This window comes from Balearica regulorum, chromosome 1, assembly GCF_011004875.1.
Source record: "Balearica regulorum gibbericeps isolate bBalReg1 chromosome 1, bBalReg1.pri, whole genome shotgun sequence".
NCBI classification, from domain to species: Eukaryota; Metazoa; Chordata; class Aves; order Gruiformes; family Gruidae; genus Balearica; species Balearica regulorum.
In genome coordinates this window covers 159,883,850-159,905,730 of record NC_046184.1, presented here as the reverse complement: position 1 = coordinate 159,905,730, position 21,881 = coordinate 159,883,850, and the positions used below count along the sequence as shown (strand labels likewise).

The 21,881-nt window shown below is 40.9% G+C and overlaps 1 protein-coding gene across 4 annotated transcripts in view; it reads left to right on the top strand.

Annotated features, from left to right (window-relative positions):
* UBAC2 (UBA domain containing 2) overlaps positions 1 to 17,411 on the top strand; it is a 109,660-nt gene extending 92,249 nt beyond the window's left edge. For 2 of the 4 annotated variants that reach the window (XM_075741254.1, XM_075741249.1), the window contains exons 8-9: positions 12,396 to 12,518; positions 15,577 to 17,411. In XM_075741254.1, the coding sequence (XP_075597369.1) occupies positions 12,396 to 12,518; positions 15,577 to 15,684 (231 nt within the window). In that variant the 3' untranslated portion in view covers positions 15,685 to 17,411. Of the gene's footprint in view, positions 1 to 5,711; positions 8,060 to 12,395; positions 12,519 to 15,576 lie in introns of those variants that run through there. The other 2 variants (XM_075741265.1, XM_075741276.1) reach the window with 2 other exon arrangements.
* Positions 17,412 to 21,881: the final 4,470 nt, after the last annotated feature.

Sequence of the window (21,881 nt, the reverse complement as noted above, 5' to 3'; positions counted from 1 at the left end):
AAAAAAAATGGAATATCCACATTCTGGATTGCTGTACTTGGGCAATTCATTTGCTTGACAGTAAAAGGCTTGGAAAGGTATAATTTGAAGACAGTGGAGTTGAACAGATCACATTGCAGATGGAATTTAGATGATAATTTTACCTGTGGGAGTGAAGCTGATAAAGAATACAGATCAGTTTCTTGGGGAGGTTTTTTTGTGAAACTGAAAATAATAAAAGCTGCGAAGTATATATCAGTCATCAAAGATGGTTTTGAATTATATTCTATGTGAGCATTGTGCAGATTGCTGGAGTTCCCATATGCTGTTTGTAGGTAATGTGCCGTAGGTGAGATAAATTAACATTTTCTCTCCTGCTTTCCATTTTGTTTGGCAAGGGAAGTGAACTTTAACTTTCCTCTGTATGCCATAGTGCAACAATTTTGTTTGGCTGCCCCTTCAGAAGTTGCTCTGCTCATTCCTCCTACTCCTTTACTCTTCAGTTCATCTGTTTGAGGAAAGAGGCAGCATGGTTTCCCTGCGTATTGGTAGCATTATGGAAGGAGAACGCAAGAACATGGTAGGCGGTTCAGTGATGCCCCATTGTCTGCGCAGTGTGGCAAACTGTTCTGGCCATAAGGAGGCCCCTTTCTTAAATAGACATTTTTTGTAGTAAGTGTATGCTTCAAATCTTTGCAAGAAATTCTGAAGAATGTGAGCCTGACAAGTTACACCACAGAATGCAAAGAGTAAAAGTTAAAAAAAAAAAGGGGGGGGGGGGGGGGAGGAGGAGGGGAGAGAAACTGGGGAAAAAGGTTTCTCCTAAGTTGTTTTTACTGTCCCTCCAGTATACTGGGATGTAAATAATTGTTTTGGGGTTTTTTTTCTGCTGTTCACTGAGCTCTTTTATCCAAAGCAGAATTCACTTTGGATGCTTTCTAAAAAAAAAAAAAAAAAAAAAAAAGCCACAACCACTCCAGAGTTTTTCTGTTGGCAATTCTTTGAGCTTTACCTTTCGCAGTCTTTCTCTAGCTGAAATGTTCTGGTGTGGAGGAGCCTGAAGCACGGAGCTGTGCATAGAGTACTGGGTTGTCAAGTCAAGACACCCATAACTTCAAGTAGGTTGAGTATGTGGTAGGATTTGAACATAAACCACCAGCTTCATTACTTGATGTACCTTATTTTAGTCCTTAAATGTTAATGTTACTGTGTCTGAATATGTTGTTAGAAACTGAAAAAATCATCTTATGTTGCTAGTTTCTCAGGGGACTGTGGTTACATGGTGACTGATTTTTCTCTTGGCTTCTAGTTGCCGTGGATACAGCCCTTAAACATGTGGCAATGTGCATATTGAAAACTTCCAGTTCGTTTTTTTTCTTCCATGAATAATCCTGAGAAATGATAAACTTGTCACAAATGGAGAATTACTGAGCATCACCTCCGTGCATCTTTTGAGGCAGTAGAATAAAATGTGTCCCGTATGTATTCATGCCCTCAAAAAATACCAGCTTGCTATTTTGTTACTGCTTTTAAAACTTTAGTTTCTTAGTTCTTTTCTTTCCCACTCTTTTTTGTCTATCCTCTTTTCTAATTTAAATAATGTATCCTATTTTTCTTTTTTTCCCATTACCCGATCTCTTTTTCCCCCTTCCTATTTTCATTTCCCCACTATGCCATTTTCTTCCCACATTTTCATCATCTCTTCCCCTTCATCTCCATTGTTTCCCATACTTTGTGTTCCTTCTTCGCTTTGGGGGAAGTTCCCACCCATCTCACCACCAGTCATCATTTGCTGGTGCATCATGAAGCTCATAGAATTTTAGGGATGGGTGCCTCTTGCCTTTCTCTTGTTCAGACAAGATGTGGTTGAGGTCTTTGAGCACTACTTTATCCTTTCAATACTGTAATATAGATTTTGGCCTTCCTCTCCTGACTTTTCTATGTCTTGATCACTTTCATTTCCCAGTATATTTCTAAAGTTTATCTTTCTGTAACCCAAATGAAAGCCCTGGTGGGAAAAGGGAAGCAACTGCTGCATCTGTGCACCAGTGTGATAGCAGGGAGTCAACTTGACTTTCACTTCCTATTGAGAAACTTGGTGGGAGGCAGATAGATAAGGGAGGAGTGCCTAGGTATTATTGACAACACTCTTATCACTAAAGACAGATATGTGCAAGGTGGTGGAAAGTTGCAGAAAAGGTGGTCAGCACCTTCTGTTGGCAACTAAATACCACTTGTGCTTTGAGCGCTCATCCCTGTGCCCACTGGGGAGGGCTGGTGTATGAACCTCAGTTGGTTTTCATCTTGAAAAAAATGTTTTCTGTATCCGCAGAGCATTTATTCCTTCATTCATGCCAAACGTGTTAAAGATGCTGTATTGCCTGCTTCTTGGTTTCTCTTAAGTTTCTTGGCTCAGAAAAGAGCTTCACTAGGTTACTCCAGACTGTGTGATAAGCCTACAGCCATATATGAACATCTTCATTACTTCTTTTCTGCCCCATTCTCCACTTTAAGCTTATTTTGTCTTTTCCCTCCTGCCTTTTTGTTGTTCTATTCCAACTGCCATTACTTTTCAGTGAGGCCAGGCTCCTTTGATTCACATCACACGACATCTCTATGTGAGATTCTTCTGCTTGCAAAGACCAAACTTCTTCTATAACAATGTGACTTCCTCTGATTGTTCATTCATTAGATGTCTTTCTCCTGGGACACTGTAGAGATACTCTGTGGGTAGACACTGAGCACCTTTATTGTTATGGGGAGTCGCGTATCCTGAGAAATGTGCAAGTTTCACATTTTGTCAACTAAGGACTGTGAGGCTAGATTACCAATTTACTTTCTGGTTATATCTAAGGAGGAAACTCCTAACCTTGGAAAAAATAGATTAATGGAGCAAAGACTTTCCTGGCACAAGAATTCCTCCTGAGGAATGTTATCCTCATTCATGATGGTAGAAAAAAATCCCTCAGTGAATATACTCCCAGACAGTCCGTTTCCGCCTTCTCAAAGCAGTGTAAGAACCAGAGCTGAGCATATTCTTTAGCTCTCCCACCGGCTGCTTTGACCAAGTCTTCTTGAATAACTTCTGAAGTTTGAGTACCGACAAGAAGTCCCTCAAAACAGACGTTTTGAATCCTGAAGACCCTGTGCAACCTTTATACATTGCCAGGTCTGTACAAACTCTTGCTCTCGTAGCCAGATCTTTGGATGGCAGCAGCTTTTTTGTATTGTTCCACAGATGTACATATTATTGTCAGGAAGGAATCTACCAGACTGTGTTACCTGAATAAACAGGTCAGATTTTCAGCCAAGTGTTAGGCAAAGTCTTTTTGTCTAATTAGGTTTCCATTCTAACTAGTCTGTCTTACCTAAGGCTATTTTGGGATTTTGTGACGTAATAGAATAGAAATGGCCTTTAGCAACCTTGCTATAAACTTCAAAGACAACTATATGTATGGTACCAGTAGGATAAAAAAATTTATTTGAACTCAGACTTTTGAGATATGTGTACAAGAGTTGATGTCATATTTTTAAAGAATTCTGTTAACTAATAAGTGATTTATGGGTTTATTTCAGCCTGTGAATGAAGCGTATCCGCTGCAGCAATAAAAACTCGCTAAATTTAGGCTCAGTATTCATTCATTCTTCCCTTCCTCTGCATGTTGATGTACATATGTGGGCACATCCCAAGGCTTTTTTTTGAAATCACAGACAGCTTCCATTTTTGTAGAGAAAACAGTATCTTTTCTTTCAGCCCTCAGTGAGTCTTTAACTCATCCTTTGCTTTTTGGCATTCTTCTGGTGTTTTCACATCTTGATTATTCTCTGTAATTGTTTAATAATATTTTCTTTGTGTTGAGAAAAAGCCTGGTTTTATTTCAAAATGGAGCTTTACCCTTAGATGTTGTTGAGTATAAAAACTGCATATACTGCTGATGTTGGCATGTGTGAACTCTTTGCTTTTTACCGTTGCATTTGAATAACATATTTGCAGCAGGTGATAACCCACTGCTATTTAGATATTTCTGTTTTCTTTTTCTGAATAACTTTTTTCACGGATTCCAGGTATGAAATAAAAAAAGTTGAGTTTCCAAGGTGCTGATCCAGGTAATGAACAGTTTATGACTATTTCCTCCACAGACTTCCACTTTATTTTTCTGTCTTTTTCATGGAAATTCCACACACTGACAGACACTTAGTAGTACTAGTAGAATAAGCTGAATGTGTCTCATTAACAGCCAGTTGCCACAATCACAAGGCTAACTATCTCTGACTCCTGCTCTTCGGTACCACCTCACTGTCATGGTTTAGCCCCAGCCGGCAGCTGAGCACCACTCACACACTGAACTATCTTTTTTTTTTTTTTTTTTTTTGGACTGGAATTATGAAATTCTCTTTCTGTCTGACTGGGCTTTTGAGCTACAGCCTTTGAATTTGGTTTAATATTTGTAATCAGTTTCCCTAGAGAAGCAGTGGTTGATACAGTGGTTGGACAACTTCCTGAAACAAAATACTGTTTTAAAAGCAAATATTTTTTTTGAGGAATAGACAATTTAACTTGAGGCAATTCCTCATAAAAAAGCTGCTGGCATATAAATCTCCCCAAGCATTTCCAGAGTATTTAATTCTCTGTTGTCTGATCAATTCCTGTTTACAGAGGGCAAGTTTCTTTTTACCCGTACCTTTCCCTTCCTTTCTAGCTTTGAACATGGGGCAAATAAGGCATCCAGTTTGGGGGCTGGTCGGTTATTGGATTCTAGGGCTTGTTCTGTAATCCTTCCAGTCTGCACTGAGAGAGTCGTGATGGGAGGCCCTTTCTTCTTCCTGGTGTCATCTTCCATACCATGCAGTAACCAAGGAGCATGTAGTTCAGAGAGCAAGTGGTCCATCTTAGTATTCAGGTTTTCTGATTAGAACTCTGATATTAGCACGTAACAACTGCAGGAAGGTTTCGCCAATTGTTCCTTAATACATTAGCTTAAGAGGCACAATAGATACAAAAGTGTTGCCAGTGTTGCAAGTATGACACCTTGTATGTTGACTTTGGGACATCAACAAATGGAAGCCCCTCTTATTTGCAACCCAAGACAGAACTTGAATCTTTACATCCCAAAATGGGATGCTAATCTGTTTGTGGTTTTTTCCCCCTACATCATTGTAGAGTAGCCCCTTGTATACTCCAGTATGTGTTCGTGCTAGTATGTTGGAGAATTTGGGTTTGAGTTTTCTTAGTGCCCGGTGTTTGTTATTTCAGCTTGTCAAATCAGAACAATCTTGGAACTCTGATTTCTCACCTTTGTTTCAGCCTCTACTTACTCCTCTTTGAAAAGGTTTGTGCACAGGAGGTGAATGGATGATTGTCTGTCTAATTGTCATGTTTTAATAACAGTCCACTGTCACCAGTCAACATCCAAAGAGCCATGTAGTAGGGGCTAGAACTGTCTCTGTTTTGTGTAAAATGTCTACAATGGAGCTAACAGGTTGTTTCCTCAAGTACAGACTCCATGTTCATGCTGGTGGACCTGCCTTCAGCATTTGGCACACTGGACCCGCACACACACACCCAATTATCTCACTCAGCAAGTGTTGAACGCCCAATGTAAAAACAGCTCCAAATCATGTCATTCCTTTAAAAATCCGGTGGTGATTACAATTGACAGCTTCACCTCTCAGAAGGCACTCAGTCACAAAGATTAATTTTTAATAATGGGAACTTACTTTTCAATATATAGCTGAGATTTCTGCGGGGGAAAAGTGACAAGCCCTGCTGCCAATAGCGTGACATTGATGCATGTTTTCAACTGATGTAGCCATGACCGTATCTGTGATGTCACAGCACCAGCAAAAGCTCAGTTTGGATGAAGGTCAGGAGTGAAGCCGTGAAGTTTGGAAAAGGAAGTGCTTTGAAAAGGTGGTTGAAGACCTGCCTCGGGAAGATCCAAATCCCCATTTATTAGTGCAAACAAAGTCCAAGAATCCTGACCCACGCTTCCCTAATGTCAGGTGAATGAATAACATCAGTTCTCAAAAAATGCTATCTTTCAATTTCTGCTTGATATGAAAGATCTTGTTTCTTCTTGGCACAGTGATCCATCACTTTCTGGCTGAACTACTGCATCACAGCAGTACTGAAAAGTGAATGTAACCGTGATGCAGAGTCCCAGCTTCTGGGAGCACCTACACAGCTTTTCACTTACTGCGTCTGAGTCAAACGACAGCACCCCTTCCTATTGTGTGTGACAAGCAGTGGTCTACAAGGTCGAGTGCTTGCGCACGCACGAGTACACAAGGAAGCGTTCAAAGCTCTCTGCACCTCCCTTGAAGGCACAGGCAGAGGCAGCCATTCCCACCTCACCTCCAGGGAGCAGATGTGCCCGCCCGTTGGCATTTCTGGCTTCTCCTGCTATGAACACATCGTGCCTATTGCCTCTCAGACAGCTTCAGAGGTGAGATTAAGGTGTTCCTCCTAGATTTCAAAGGAAATAGCTGCTCAGGCTTCAGAAAAGACCACATGTGGATTTCTGAACTTCTGTGACACATGAGCTCCTCCGGGACAGCGCAGGCATCAAAGTTCAGGATGCAGCAAGTAAGAGTTGGAGACAGAGCCCCTTGGCTGAAGAGATTTGTCTGTAGGATAAATTTCCAGAGGAAATTGGAAAATCATTAGAAATTGCTGGAGTGCTTTTCTTGGTGAAAAATTCTTTCCATCATTAAGAACAATGCTCACAACACTAATACTGTTACATTTCTACCCCCCTTCAAAAAATGGAAGTTATCAAAGTTAAAAAAAAAGAAAAAAAGAACAAAACCAGAAGAGTTTTGTCCTCACAAAAAGAGGCAGACTAGATATTTGGATGTCTACTCGAGATTTCACCATTGCCATTGATCTTTCTTACACAGTGTTCAGATACTGGGGCAGCAGGTATCGTTGTGTCATTCATGGCTATGATTTTTCTTTGTTTGTGTCATCACTGTGTGTACTTTGGAGTCAATAACTTGTAGAAAAATTTATATCTGAAAAGCACGTGTTTCTTGCTTTCAGTACATAAGTTATTGTTTAAAATGAAGCTTTATATGAAAGAAATGACAGTATTTATGTCTGTACCAAGTAATGGCTCCTATGCAGAATAGCAAACTTTAAAAATGTTACTTTAAAAGATGAAATGCAAAGCAATTTCCTTTTTTTTTTCTTTCACTGCGGTTGTTATGTTAAGAAAAGGTGAACAAGACAGATACGAAGAGGTGCTTCCTGTTTGTGCAAACAGATGGCGAGTTGGCATTAACCATATACATGAGATAACATTATCAAAATATCTTAACTACATGCATCACTTTCAAGAGGACTTATATAAAGCATTTCTTTCATTTCTTTTTAAATTAATCTAATTAAAATATGTGCATATGTGAGAGCTACTTAAATGGATATGTGTTAATTGTCCATAATACAACATTTTTAATTGTCAAGCTTTGGATAAGAAGTGGTTTTACAAACTGTGCTAGGACAGGTATGTATAAGGGAAGCAGGTAGAGCTGCCTTTTCAAAAAGAGAGGGAGGAGATTACGTGAAAAGAAACGGGGTTTTAGCAAGCTGTACCATCAGAGACATTTGCTAGCTCTAGACTGGCATGAATATCTCTTTCTTATTCTGTAGGAAAGGAGGATACTCCTTTCCTTGTAAACAGCATTGTCCTAGGCACCATAAAAAGAAAAAAAAACAACAAACACAACAACCCAAAAGAAAAAAGACATCAAGGATGTGACCTCATAAGGCACAACTTCAGTATGTAACGCCCTGGCAGCTATCCAAGAAGAAGTCATCAATATGGTATTTCCTTACAATAAAGTGATGAAGAGCTGCCATTTTCCCATTCCCTTAATCCAATTCCAGTCTGTTTTTAAATCTCATTCTTCAGTCATCTGAACTTGTGACTGGTTTGTCATCTTCCTGTAACAGAAATTCCAACATCACCGGTGTTCTAATCCACTTCTGGTAGTGATTTATCAGAGGCCAATAAAATGGTCTTCTTGGTGTTTTTGTCTCCTACCAGGCAGTAACAAAAAAAATTTACAATCAATAGATTCACCCAGCACTGGTGAATCCAGTGAAATGGAAAATGAAAAGCACCTCTTCGTATCTGTCTTGTTCACCTTTTCTTAACATAACAACCGCAGTGAAAGAAAAAAAAAAGGAAATTGCTTTGCATTTCACCAAAGGAAACAGAATTTTTCTTGAGTTAAAAAATTACAACCTGAGAAGTAAGGGAGGAGGAAAGGCTTACAGGCCTTTCTTAGGTGTGTCCATCACCCTTCTATTCAACTAATTAATGAAGCAGCCTCTTTGTCAAGTGTTTTTTCCCCCCATGACATGTGGAAGGCTATGTTGCAGACAGAAATAAGGGCCCAGTCACCAATTCGTACAAAGTATTTTTATGATTGATTGTAGACTGATTTTCTTTAGTGCTTGTCCCCGTCTAATAGCGCAGCAGTCAGGGCTTCTGAAACACAGTTTCTGATAAATGCCATGAAAACAAGTATGACAGCTGGCAATGGAGACTAGAAGTTCTTCATAGCTTCCCACTGCAGACACTGGGACCAGCACATGCAAGTTGATGGGAACCTTCTGCTTCTTGACTACGGTGAGCTTGGTGCTGTTTTCACACCATAAGCAGAGGCCTCCTCCAGCCTCTCATCCTGCAGCATAAACAAAGCAATGGAGGAGTTAAATATGGTAAAAAGAAGTAATAACAACTCCTTTTGCTATAGTAAATTATGCAGCTTTCACACAATTGGACATGGACAATTTGGACTAAGGAAATAGCAGTGAACAAGTAGCGTAGATAACGCGACAGGTGGCTACTGTCCAGAGCACTGAATGGGGGAAGGTGTTGGTTTATAATGTCACGTCCCCGAGTGCACCAATAGGCTCTTGGTGCCGAGAACCAGCTCTGGTACAGTACAGCTCTTCAGCTTTGGAGCAGACTCGTGTGAGAGAGAGCTGTGGTTAGAAATACGTGCGAAAAGCCTTGTTGGGGCCTCAGCCACTCTGACTGGGAGTTGCTTTTAAGTTCAGGTCCTTGCTCTCGGTCCTTGCTGAGCTGCTTTGTGGACACGCGTGTGCCCAGCCTTCTGTCTCCCTCCCTCCCTGCTCCTGACCCACTGACTTGACTTGTAGGCTTGATCTTACACCTGCCTCACAACTGTGGATTTGCCTGGCGATCTGGATTTGTGGCTTAGTTTGCTGATCCCCAGTAGGGTCTCTCAGATGGCCTAGAAGCATCACTTAAATTCATCAGATTAGATATCTTCATGTGAAATCTTCCTGACTTCTCGCAGAGTGAGTGTGTTAGCATGGTCAAAACCCACTGTAATACAGAAATCATCATTGTCAGCAAAATAATTTCTGTGAGACAAAGTGGAGTATTAGTCTGGAAATCTCCTTTGGCACATTTTTTAACTGGAATTTGCAATATTTACTTAAGACATTTTCTTGCTGTTTGCTTTGAGTCAAATTAAAATTCACAGATCTACATGTATTTCTGCTGTGATAGTTAAGGTTGTCTGAAAGTCTTTACGCATTCACCATCCACTCTGGAAAGCCTTGATCTCTGTCTTCTGTGGATCTAAGACATTAGCTGCACATCCTCATTTTTCCTTACCTTTACTCTATGGGATTGACCACAAATACCAGTCCCAGAGTTCCTGCTGCAGTTCCCTGAGTCTCTGCTCTTCTGAGCCCGACTTGGTGCATGTCCATCACATAATTAGAGGCAAGTCAATGAGGAGAATCAATTTTCTTGCAGTTAAGGATAAAAAAAGTTTAATGTGCCTGGGTTTGGTGCAGTTTGTAAACTTTCTCATCACAGATGAGAAAGTAGACCGTAATGTTAGGATTAATCCTAAACATCAGTGTACACATACCATTAAGAGTTTCAGCCTTTAATACTTACCGTTGTTTTATGTTGGATATGCTTACCTCGTTAATGTACTTAAGAACCGATGGGTTATGTTTGTCACAGTTTTCAAAGATAACTGAAATATTCTGAGGGCAACTGAAAAAGATCTTTTCACAACTATTTTGATCTAATTTGTCTAGTCTGTTTTTTCCGGGAAAGGGTTAGTAGTCTTCACATGGAACTCTTCTGAATATATCACTATATCTATAGTTTATCAAGACATCCGCTGTAAACCTTCAAAACGAAATAGTTAACTTAGTAAGGAATCTGCATGTTTTTACTGAAAGTAATGAATTCTGTATGCATTAATTTAAAATGCATTGTGAGTTTAGAGTAAGGAGGTAGACAAGTCTCTTTGTAGTGTTATGTGACAGCACACAGGACAGAGAAGATGCAAAACCAAACTGGAATAGGAAGCTCAGTAGTAAAGCTGAGAGCATGGCTGGAAAGGTACGTTTATTTCAGTCTTCACATACACTGGAATACTGCTAAATTCATTCATTTATTGCAGGTTTTATATATCATACACATTATTCTGTGTGACTTCTGACAAAGAAACATGACATAGTCCTGTTAGCATTTTTCATTTCACCAATTTAAGGAAACATTATTTTCTCCCCCTCGGGTCTTTCAAAAGAGTAAAAACAATCAAAGCAGCATTAGTGCAGTGTTCTTGCTGAACTGTAGAACTTAATAGACTTTTGGAAATTCAAAGTTAATGAATTAAAACTCAATATAATTCTGAGTTGGGGGAAATTATAGATGGGGAAGTACAGGATGTGTGATTTTCCAAGGCCACAGAGTATAGCAGCGGTGTCAGTAGAAGGTTCTGAGATCCCTCTCTGGGTTTAAACTACAAACCAATTCTCCTTTTTACTGCGCTCCGCTGTTTGGCTGACGCAAAGCTTATACAAAATCCTTTGGTTAAAAACTCATGACTTTTAACCGAACGTTTTATACAGCGCGCAAAATAGAAATGTAGATACGTAATCATGTTCTAAATTCAAAATCACTAACAGTGGAAATTATGTCTTGAAAACCAGTGATGACTCCTAGCTATTGCACATCTTCACAGGGACAAATGCGCTATGGGACCGGAACGCTTTCCAAGCTAGCATTTCAAATCTCGTGACTCCGCCAGTGCTTTTGTAAGCGTGCTATTGCACTGCCCCCTGTGGTGTCTGGGCTGGAGGGGTCTCCTCTGCAGGGAAGGGAAGAAAACAAAGAAAGGGCAAGAAAACTAAACAAACATGTTTGGTTTGGGTGGTGGTGGTTTTTTTTGTCTAGGAGCAGGTTTATCTGCTGCTGATCTGATTGAGCAGACAGCATTTAATTCTCTAGGGGTACATAAAGGCAGGAAGAAGGCTTGCTGAGAGAGAAAAAAAAAAGAAAAAAACCCCTCTTTTAAGAGGAAGGTCTTCTGAGAAACGACAGTATAGAGCTAAAATAGAGCAACTAGAGGAAGGAAGTCCATGTCCTATATATACAGAAAGGGAGGGGGATCTTCTCCATAGTAACAGAGGGAGCAGGGGAGGGGGAAAAGGACAACACAAACTGCAAAAGGCATTTTAACAAATTGTATACAAAAGAGAGATTTGAGGTTTGCTGTTCTTCCCTGCTTGCAGGGTCTGTGGTTTTGGTGTGATACAAAAAAAAATGTTTGTTTAAGCTATTAAATGAGGATTAATTATTTGTGGACAATTAGAAAGCTTGTACTTTAGTATTTGTACTTTATATTCTAAACATCTTATTACAAGACTGGAAGCTTGGCTGTTAAAAGGAAGTTTCGGTTCTGTGATTTACACAGCACATACATCACTGCTGTATTTGTATTATTACAAATAGTTACAAAATGTTTTGGCGTTGGAATATGGCCAGATTTTGCAACGGTATTTAACATGCAGGAGTTAAGTGAGGTGCTCTGCGTGTCTGTAACAGTTGCATTAGTGTCACAGAAGTCCTCGCCTGCGTGGAAATCACAGCTATCCCGAAGGTCGGGCTTGTTCTGAGTTTCCTGATGTGGCCTTGCTGATGCACTGAGAATCCATTTTCCCCCCCACTTATTTCTTGCACTCTTTTTCCCCGATTAACTCCAGCGGTGGTCCTGCAAAGCACTTGCGGGACCCACTGTTGCATCTCTGGCCAGGCAAATCCCGGGCAAAGCGAGCAGGGCCTTCAGCCTCAGAAGTCTCGTACTGTAGTAAACCAGATCCTCCACAATGCATGTGAAACACCCTTTCCTCCTCCTGTTAGCACTTCTCCTTAATTTACAGTGATTACGTCTAATGACTAGTGAAGCAGTAACCAGTCCCGATTTTGACTTCATAAGAGACTGCAGCAGATTTTGTTGTTCAACATTTTACTCAAACTTTTGCCTTTCGTATTATGTGGGATGTATGATCTTTTTGTTTAAAAATATCTGTAGTTCTTTTTGCAAAGACTGACAGCAGTGTCTGGTTTCAGGGTGGGATGATTAACTGGAATAGACTGTTTCCTCCTTTACGTCATAGACATAATGCGAATTATCAAGATCATCGCCCTTCTGAACAAGACACACCTCCACCTACTGAGGTCTCTGAAGAGCAGGTAAACATTTTTCTACTTTAAAATGGTGTTAAAAAAATGGTTAGGAGTTACCTCTACTAATTTTTTATCGTCTGTTGACACAGTTTCCTGAACGTTCTCTATAGCAGCACAAATCAGAATATCAGATAACAGTCAGAATAGAGACAGCAAATCATCATTACCATCCAAACCAGAGTTACAAATCAACTTGGGAATTTCTGCTTTTATGTGTAACTGTCTTTTGTATTGAAAGATGAGACAGTTTCACAGACTATTCAAGTCTGATAAAATAAATGTTTCAAAGAAGAAAAAATGACAGATTTTATTATTTGACTTGTAGATGTGCAAGTTTTCCTTCACTGAGGTCTCCAGCTTAAGTTTCCAATTCAGTCACGTAGTTTTTTTGGAAATAAGAATGTTATGCCAGCTGTGGACTGCAACACACACTTGGGCTAAAATTTGGATGTTTCCCTCAATAATGGGGTTGATTGATTTCACTTAATGAGAAGTTTGTGCCTTTCCTATCAAGTATAGATTTAGGCTTTTGTTGATAGTTTTATTCTCAGAAGAGAGGATGATTTATTCAGAAATCTAAGAATTTAATAATAGTGTTGTTTCTGTATTCGGGATTTATTGCATGCACTCAAGTTCTCCAGGTTGTGGCCTGTCCGCAGTTAACTGCATTGGCCATTTTATAGTCTAAGGTTTCTCTTACCCTTGAACAAGAGTAGGTTTCAAGGGCGATTTTTTTTTCTTTCCCTTTTTCCTTTTTTTTAGGGAGATAAATCAACACTTGCTAGCACCACACTGTCATTTCTAGTTTGTTTAAAATTAGCTTGTTCCAAACAGAAATCTTTGTTATGATCTGATTTCTAGTTTTGATTCAATGTTAGGTTATGTTCAAAGTGTTAAAAACTTTAACTGCACTGGTGGTTTTGACTGCAAACCTGCTAGTCTACATTCAAAAAGGAAAAAAAAAAAAAAAAAAAAAGAAAAGAAAAAGTAAAAACCCATGCCAAAGAACACCTTCTGAGAAAAAAAACAGAAACTTAGTTTTGGCCAGCCTGAAAGCCTACTCAGTGCCAGGTATGGGGTGGACCAAAAGATTTCCCTGCTGGGTTGGTTTGTTTATTTGTTTCATTGACTAATTTTGCTAACAGGAACTTTTATTGTTGGGCTGGAACTAATGAAATAGTTACATTAGTCTGACTTATGCTGGATTCTTACCCAAAGCCTTTAGGCCCAGATTTATGAAAGCAATATACCTTTATATTTTCTCATGCATTGAAGTTGTAGAGCTCACCTGATTGCTGTCATTCGCAGCGCTGCCTGGTTGCCCTGCAAAGAAAAAAGTAATCTAAGCACCTTTGATTTCTCAGGACTATGCTAATAACTGCACAAGTTGTCTTAGAAAGGCAGAAAGGCAAGGTTTTCTTCTGTTCTTCAGCTTAAAATTTGCAAGCATTTGCAACCCCTTTGTTACAAAAATCTCTGCATTTCTTGTGGGTTTTTTAGCACCTTAAATTACCGTTACTAGTATACATTTCTGTTTCCTGGAGCTGGATTCAGTTCCTGTGGTTAAAATATATTCAGATGAAAAGAGCTTTTTGTTGTTACAATCTCTGTGATGCTTGCTGGATATTTCTGTAAATGGGAACATTGCAATTCCATCCACCACTTCTCAAGGTTAGAATTCATGGCAACTGCAGTAAAAACCTTTCTTCTGAAATGTATTTCTGTGGTTAGCTTTTATTCCGCTGCCTGCCCTTTTTCTCATAAAAAAACACAATCTTAGATGAAAAATCAGAGGAAACTGTAGAAAGTTACGGGCTATGAAATCCAGCTTGAAGTTACACTGTTGTTGCAGAGGTGTCGAAAGTAACAATTCATTTCTCTCTCTACAAGAAGGTGAGAAACTGACATTGCGTTGTAAGGCAGGGAAAAGGGGGGAAAGGCACCAAAATAATCGGTACCGTATTTGATATCCTGACAACCGAGGTAGCTGTTCTCAAACGCTTCGTAACAGTGTATTTAGATTAAGAGAATGAGGACCCCCGCCTCTGGGCATACCTGGCAGTAGTGGACCTGGCACAAAGTTCTGGAGGTGTCTTAGAGGAACGGGAGGTTGCTTTTAATGGCACCTTTCTTTTAAAAGGCATTTGAAGTACTTTGAATACTAGTGCATATTGTTCTTGCACCCTGGGAAGTGTCCACCTGAGATGTGAATGGCCTCTGCTGCTGCTGCCGTCTCCGTGCAAGCAGAGGAGGAGCAGCGGTAGCTCCCAGACAGACAGCTCCTGTAGCTCAGAACATCCAGGTTGAGGACTTGTGGTGTCTGGTCACGGGCCATTTGGAGCAGGGTGGGAAATGCTTTATGCTGCCAGTGGCCATAGTTAATTTCATGTTCCCCCCTCCCTCTTGTTTTTCCTCTCGATGGAAAAGTGAATGAGTTATATGGTGACTTTCAGTCATATGTAATTGAGAATTGTAGGTGTCAAATGTACTTAGATGGGGATTTAATCATAAATTAAATTTGGTTATACCTACCTTGCTTTTTACATGTGGTAATTGGAATGTCTGTCAGCACAGAGCAAAAAGGTTAGGTGTCAAGTACGTGATATGATAAAGAGGGATGGTCAAGTGGTTATTGATTACCAAAATGACTGTCATAATATGCCCTTTCCCAGGTAATTCTTCCATCAAATGTCATTGACTCAGGCTGTTTTGAGAATCACGAGACTGTAGTTGTCACGTGTGGTGCCATACTTCCTATTTTACTCTTTTTTCAAAACTGGACCAGCTAGGAAAATGCAGGTGTGGCATTTTCAACAAACAATTCATTTTGAAGAAACTCTCAGAAGGCAGTCTGATCTCTGTCTGCGGCGATGTTTTCAAGCGTGCTGTCCCAGGTACCCCTTTGTGACGGTGCAAGCCATGCTTGCTTACTTGCTGGACAAGTAAGCTTTTGAACAGCCTAATCAGTGGAAAAGTGATCTCTGAGACTGTTAACATGACTAATGCGCACACAGTGCAAATAAAACTCTGTTTTTAAAGCGGTGCTATGTTATTTCTTTTCCAGGTTGCACGACTTATGGAAATGGGATTTTCTAGGGGAGATGCTCTAGAAGCTCTGAGGGCTTCAAATAATGACTTAAATGTAGCCACTAATTTTCTACTGCAGCACTGATGGTTTTCTGTGTGAAGGAACTTGAAGGGTTTGTACGTGTCAAAGAGGATCAAAGCCACCTGCTGGACAGACTCACGAAGGTCATCCCAGCAAGAGCGTCAGCAAAGAGAAACCGGCTCTGCGTGACTGGTGATTCAAAGCGATGTTAACAAGTGACGTGAACTGTTCCCAAGCCTTCAGATCACTTGGTGGTTTCTAGTCTGGTTATCCTTTTCAAAGTAACTTTAGTTTCTACTTTTTTCTGGATATCACCTAAATTTATTTTTAAAATAAAGTAGGTGGTTGGTTTTTTTCTTGGAAATCCTTGTTAGACATATTATCAGACTTAACGACTAGGAAAAGAAGCTCCAGCAACCACAACAACTAGATTTACCTGTCAAGAAAAATAGTATTTTCTTCATTTACCAGTCTAATTTCTCTAGCTTATGTGTTATGTTACAGTACTTGATTTTTTACTACAGTAATAAGAGGTTTGAAGATCGCTTCATTTTCAATTCAGCAAAGGGTTGTGGGACTATTGTGTCATTCTTTGGAAAGTTTTATTAATGCCTGTAATATTTTATTTCTTGAATTCCTTTTTAAATAAAAGTTGTCGTTCAGCACGTAATACACAGATAGGATGTGAGGACATTCACGTGCGTATTGCAAGCTATGGCAAGTGACCACTGTAAATTTAAATTTTTTACAAACTGAATTGCTATTCAGATACAGGTCATGAAGATCTTCACTGGAAGCAATAAAGGTGAATGGAATGATAGAATAGGATCAGAACTGAAACTATTTGAATGACTTCATGTCCAATTCAGACAGACTTCTGTGACGATAGATGTAAGCTCAGTGTCCTATGTGCTGGTTTCATTTTTTGAGCTGGCTACATACTGTCTTAAAATGATAAAAAGCTAACTTTTCTATATATAGTTCTAGTTTTCTACTGTCAAAGATGTGGATGACCCTGCATTTGCTGAATCCTCGCTATCTGAAGCAGCATACTGTTGATCACAGGCTGGAATATTGACCTTAAGGGTGATTCAGGCTAACGCAGGAGGTTACAGGGCGCTAATGCCAAGGTAGTACAATATTGGGTTTGAGGTTTAGATTGAGAAATAAACTTCCTTGGCTCGACTCTCAGAAGCAGTCAGTATTAGCACCTTAGGAGTTTCAGGAGGTGGGGTGGAGAGAGGTGAACATCTCTGTAAAACCAAGCTGAAGTAATACAAGATTCCAAACTGTGACTCCGTGAAACCAATCTACACATGTATCTCAAGCATTTACTGTATGTTTCTGTATGTGCTTTTGTTTGCGCATTGTGTGTATGTACGTGTCTATTTATATACACACAGGCATGTTTAATACATACCTACATTTAGAATAAGGTATAGGTCATCAGAAGCATAACAAAGGTAACAGCAGGTGCAAAGGGGAGGAGGTGAAAGAATACAGGAGAGAGAAGGATGTTTTGAAAATCCAAACGAACACGCGTGTCCCAAAGTACCGACCTGTGCAGTCTCACTTGGCCTGGAAACTATACTGGGAAATTACAGGACAAGATTGAGGGAGAGGGAGCTACCTTCTTCTTTTTTTTTTTTTCCCCTTTTCTTTTTCTTTTTTTAATTGACTGTTAAAACTAAAAAAACTCCTTCAGGCATACAAGTCCTATCCAGAAATTATATGAGATTTGTGCAGCTTTCAGCACATGACATGATTTTTAATAAAGTCAATGTCCTGTATGTATTTTTTTTTCATATTTTCCTGTGGGTGAAATAAGGGGGTTTTGGAATGTTTTCCTGGGCTTTGATCAACCTCCTTCAGGGTTTGGCTTGCTGCTCCGATCACATTATTTAGGCAGGGTCTGCTTTTTAATTGAAAGAATTTGTTCATGTGAAGCTGAGTGGCTCTGTGTGTGTGTAAGCTAGGACCATTTCTGTACCCAGAGAATTCTGGAAACCTGCTGTCTTACAAAGCAAAGGGTAAATGTAAGAGGAAAAAAAAAAAAAAAAAGCCCTACAGTAATTTGTATAGCCAAACTAGTTAAATGTTTTGAAACAAGTGCACATGGGTGGGGGCAATCTCAAGCACAACTACAGGCTGCACAAGGAATGGATTGAAAGCAGCCCTGAGGAGAAGGACTTGGGGGTATTGATTGATGAGAAGCTCAACATGAGCCAGCAGTGTGCGCTTGCAGCCCAGAAAGCCAACCGTGTCCTGGGCTGCATCAAAAGAGGTGTGACCAGCAGGTCGAGGGAGGTGGTCCTGCCCCTCTACTCCGCTGTTGTGAGACCCCACCTGGAGTACTGCGTCCAGCTCTGGGGGCCCCAGTACAGGACAGACATGGAGCTGTTGGAGAGAGTCCAGAGGAGGGTCATGAAGCTGATCAGAGGGCTGGAGCACCTCTCCTATGAGGACAGGCTGAGAGAACTGGGGTTGGTCAGCCTGGAGAAGAGCAGGCTCCTGGGAGACCTGATAGCAGCCTTCCAGTACCTGAAGGGGCCTACAGGAAAGCTGGAGAGGGACTGTTTATCAGGGAGTGTAGTGACAGGACAAGGGGGAATGGCCTTAAGCTGAAGGAGGGTCGATTTAGATTAGATGTTACAAAGAAATTCTTCCCTGTGAGGGCGGTGAGGCACTGGAACAGGTTGCCCAGAGAAGCTGTGGATGCCCCCTCCCTGGAAGTGTTCAAGGCCAGGTTGGATGGGGCTTTGGGCAACGTGGTCTAGTGGAGGGTGTCCCTGCCCGTGGCAGGGGGGGGTTGGAACTAGATGATCTTTGAGGTCCCTTCCAACCCAAAGCATTCTACAATTCTGTGATAAGTACAGGTTTTAATTTTGAAACATACAGATTCTTCCTTCACAAATATTTTTTCAAAAGTAGCAATTAAGACTAGTGAATTCTGTCAGAAGTCAAATTTTGTCTGTAGGAAATGGAGGTCCACCTAGCCCAGGGTAAATGAAATATGACCTGTGCCCTTTCAGACATTGCCCTACTCAAGGGACAAGCACCAAGAGCATTTATTCCTTGGAATTCTGAAACATACCGAGTGGCATCTGAGACATGTAAGCGGATATTCTCCGAGTCTAAATCCTTTCTTATTATCTGTACAAGGAGTATCCAAATGTCACAGTTATGTGGAAAACCCCCTTTTGCTGGGCATTTCACAAAACACAGTCAAACGTAAGGGGTAAAATTCAGGTGATGTCAGTTGAAACTCCGCTTGACATCGGTGAGAACAGTTTGCTCAAAATGCCTCCAGGGTTGTGATTTCCCATTTAAAAAATAAAGAAGTGGTAAAAGGAAGGGTCTCAGATGCCGTTGAACACAGTTCCTGTTTTGTGCCAGAACCATAGAAGAAAAATTTACACGCCAGAGCTGGAAAACAACTGAGGTTTCATTTGAAGGTGAAACTTTCATGGACCATTTCTGGGAATGCGAGGAGTGTGTTCTTCACAGCCTACACAGTGTTTGTCCAGTACGGTTTTGAATATCTCATCACGCAGTTTCTCTTTTGTGTGTCACACAATTATAGTTTTTAGGCAGCGAGAGAATGCAAAATACTTTTCTACGGAGAGGATTTTAAGTTCCTAGGAAATTCACACTGGTTTTAGTAAAGCCAAGATTTGGTATTTTGAAGTAAGACTAGTTGCTGCTGTTAAAATTTCTCTACCAGACTGGGAATGTTGTCTTTTGAGACAACGCTGGAATAATTTATTAGGGACTTTCCTAGGTGATTATGCGATACTTTCAAATACACCCACAGTAAGGTTTGTATTTGTGGAAGTCTGCCTCGTAGGCCGCGAAGTTCTCAAGCCTTAACTTTTTTCTTAAGATGCAGAACGACTGGGCTCCATACCTACCGAATCCATTTTCCTCTCCCAAAACAAGTGCTAGAGGTTGTCTCCTCCTTACGTGACCAAACGGACTGTCACCGTTGGTTCACGTACCGGCCTGCGCTGTCTGGCGCTTGTCGGTGCCTTTGTGAACGTGTGATGGAGAAAAGGTCTCGTGATTTTTGTCTGGAGCAAAAGAACAAGCGAGGGAAACATATTGCAAAGGTACTGGGCAAAGAGCAACGGTTTTGGCTCTCCTGTTTGTGCATGTGTACATATATATACACACACACAGACATGTATATACATATATATGTGTGCACACATATGTATATATACAGAGAGTGAAAATATTTATGTATTGATTTGATGAATTTAACTGGAGCTAAGAGTTTGTTGATGAAGAAAATTAAAAGTTATTCAGAGACTCCCATCTCTCACACACGTGTGTATTTGGAGTATATATGCAGTTGCAAAGGCACCCACATTTGAACACAGTCGGAACTACAACTCATGTTGTGGGGGATCTGCATCCGTTTGAGGATAAATAAATGCACGATATTCAGTTGGACTAATGGTGGTTTTTGATACATAAGTGCAATTAATTTCTTGCGTGTGTTCTTCTACAAGAAAAACCTAAATGACATTAGCTTTAACTGGTAGCCATAGTAATATGTATTTTTATATAAATGAGTAGAAATACTATTTTATTAGGAGAGTCACATGAAGACACAAACACTATATGTGTTTATATATATATGCTTACTTAAAGCATACTGTGCTTTGTTTAATTTTTAGGAGGCTTACATTCCTCCCATTTCCATATATACAGGGATGCTTTGACCACAGAAAGCCAACTCTTAATCGAAACTCAAAGGGGGTATGTGCTACCAATAGTTTTCAGTTCAAATGTAGGACAAGAAACCGATGATGGGAGCGGAGGAAGGGTATGAGCTGATGAACAGGTGCAGCTGGTGAGAATCTCAGCAAATCAGTAGCTCAGCTGTTGTCATTTGATTTTTGTAAAGGAGAGGTTTGAGAGGAAACGAGAAGTTAGCTGGGCTCACATGTGTTTGTAGGGGACTGTTTCCAAACGTAGTATTGAAGAAACAGGACTATACGTACTTTAAAAGTGGGTGAAAAATTCTGGGATTGTGACTGAAGAGAAAGCAGGAATTGGCCTTTTGACCGGAGATAAGTGGAGACCATAAACGTCATGTAAGATTAGCAAAGGAGAGGATTCGAGGGAGATGGGGGAGGTGGAACGGAGTGGAACAAAGGGTTTAGAGAAAAGAAGCAAAGTAGAAGATAGACTGCAGAGGTCAGAAAGAAAAGACCTGCTGAGAGAAGGGGGGGTGGGATGTCACATTGCGCTTAGCTCAGTTTTGAAAGAATTCACAGAGATTCAGTGTGGAAAATGCAAATACACAATATCGTGGCTAACCTTGTACTGAAAATCCACTCTTTTTTCCAGGGGTGACTGATAGGGGAATCCTTCCATTTTATTTGGTTGGGTTTGCATGAGATGGTACGTGTAAGCAAGAGAGAGAACTGTATAATCCCAGCAACGCGGCCGTGAAGCAAACCCTGGAGTCACCACAGTATGTGAGAAAGAAGATATTTCTGGTTTTCAGTTAGTCCTGCCAACCCGACCCTTCTCCTGGCACCCCATCCCAACTGCAGAGAGATCCGCTCCAGAAAGCACAGAGCTCCCCGCAGGTGCCACCGCTCTTCCCACCAGAGGTTATTTACAACTCCCCATGCCAGGACAGCACAGCACCTTCCCGGGGAAGCGAGTGTCCTGCGTAAGGCGGGTGGAGCGAGAGCTGCCGCTCGTCTCTTGCCGCTTGCTTGCCCCCGGGAGAGGCACGCGTGCGCCTCTGAGAAGCCGACAGTTGCCCGCATCACCTGGCCCCAAACAATCACACCGGGGCTTGTTACTCGGCGGTGAGAAGCTTTTATTTTTAGTAGATATGTGCGGGTTTACGTGACGATATTTTACTGGCTTACAAAGATGGATGTCGCGGCGTGCGATAGCTTCAGTTCAGGACAATTTAGAGCACAGGCTGAACGAGGTGTGTCGTACGGCCCAGGTAGTTTACCAACAGGTAACATGTAACCGTAACCGGGAACTGTCGTCCCCCAGCGCTCTCCTGGAAGCTCATGCTTTTAGCTGACAGCAATTAGTTTGGAACCTCTGTTAAGGGAAAAAGGCAGCGCTGTTCGAGCTCCGTGTGCTTATTTGCCATTAAGATATGGCTTGTTAGACGGGCAGGTCGTCTGCAGAGATCCTGTCTACTTTCTGCTCTCCATTCCATTGCATGAGCTCATCACCCTTTCGCAGAAGTTCAGGAGAAACCTGAAATATGCTGTGTT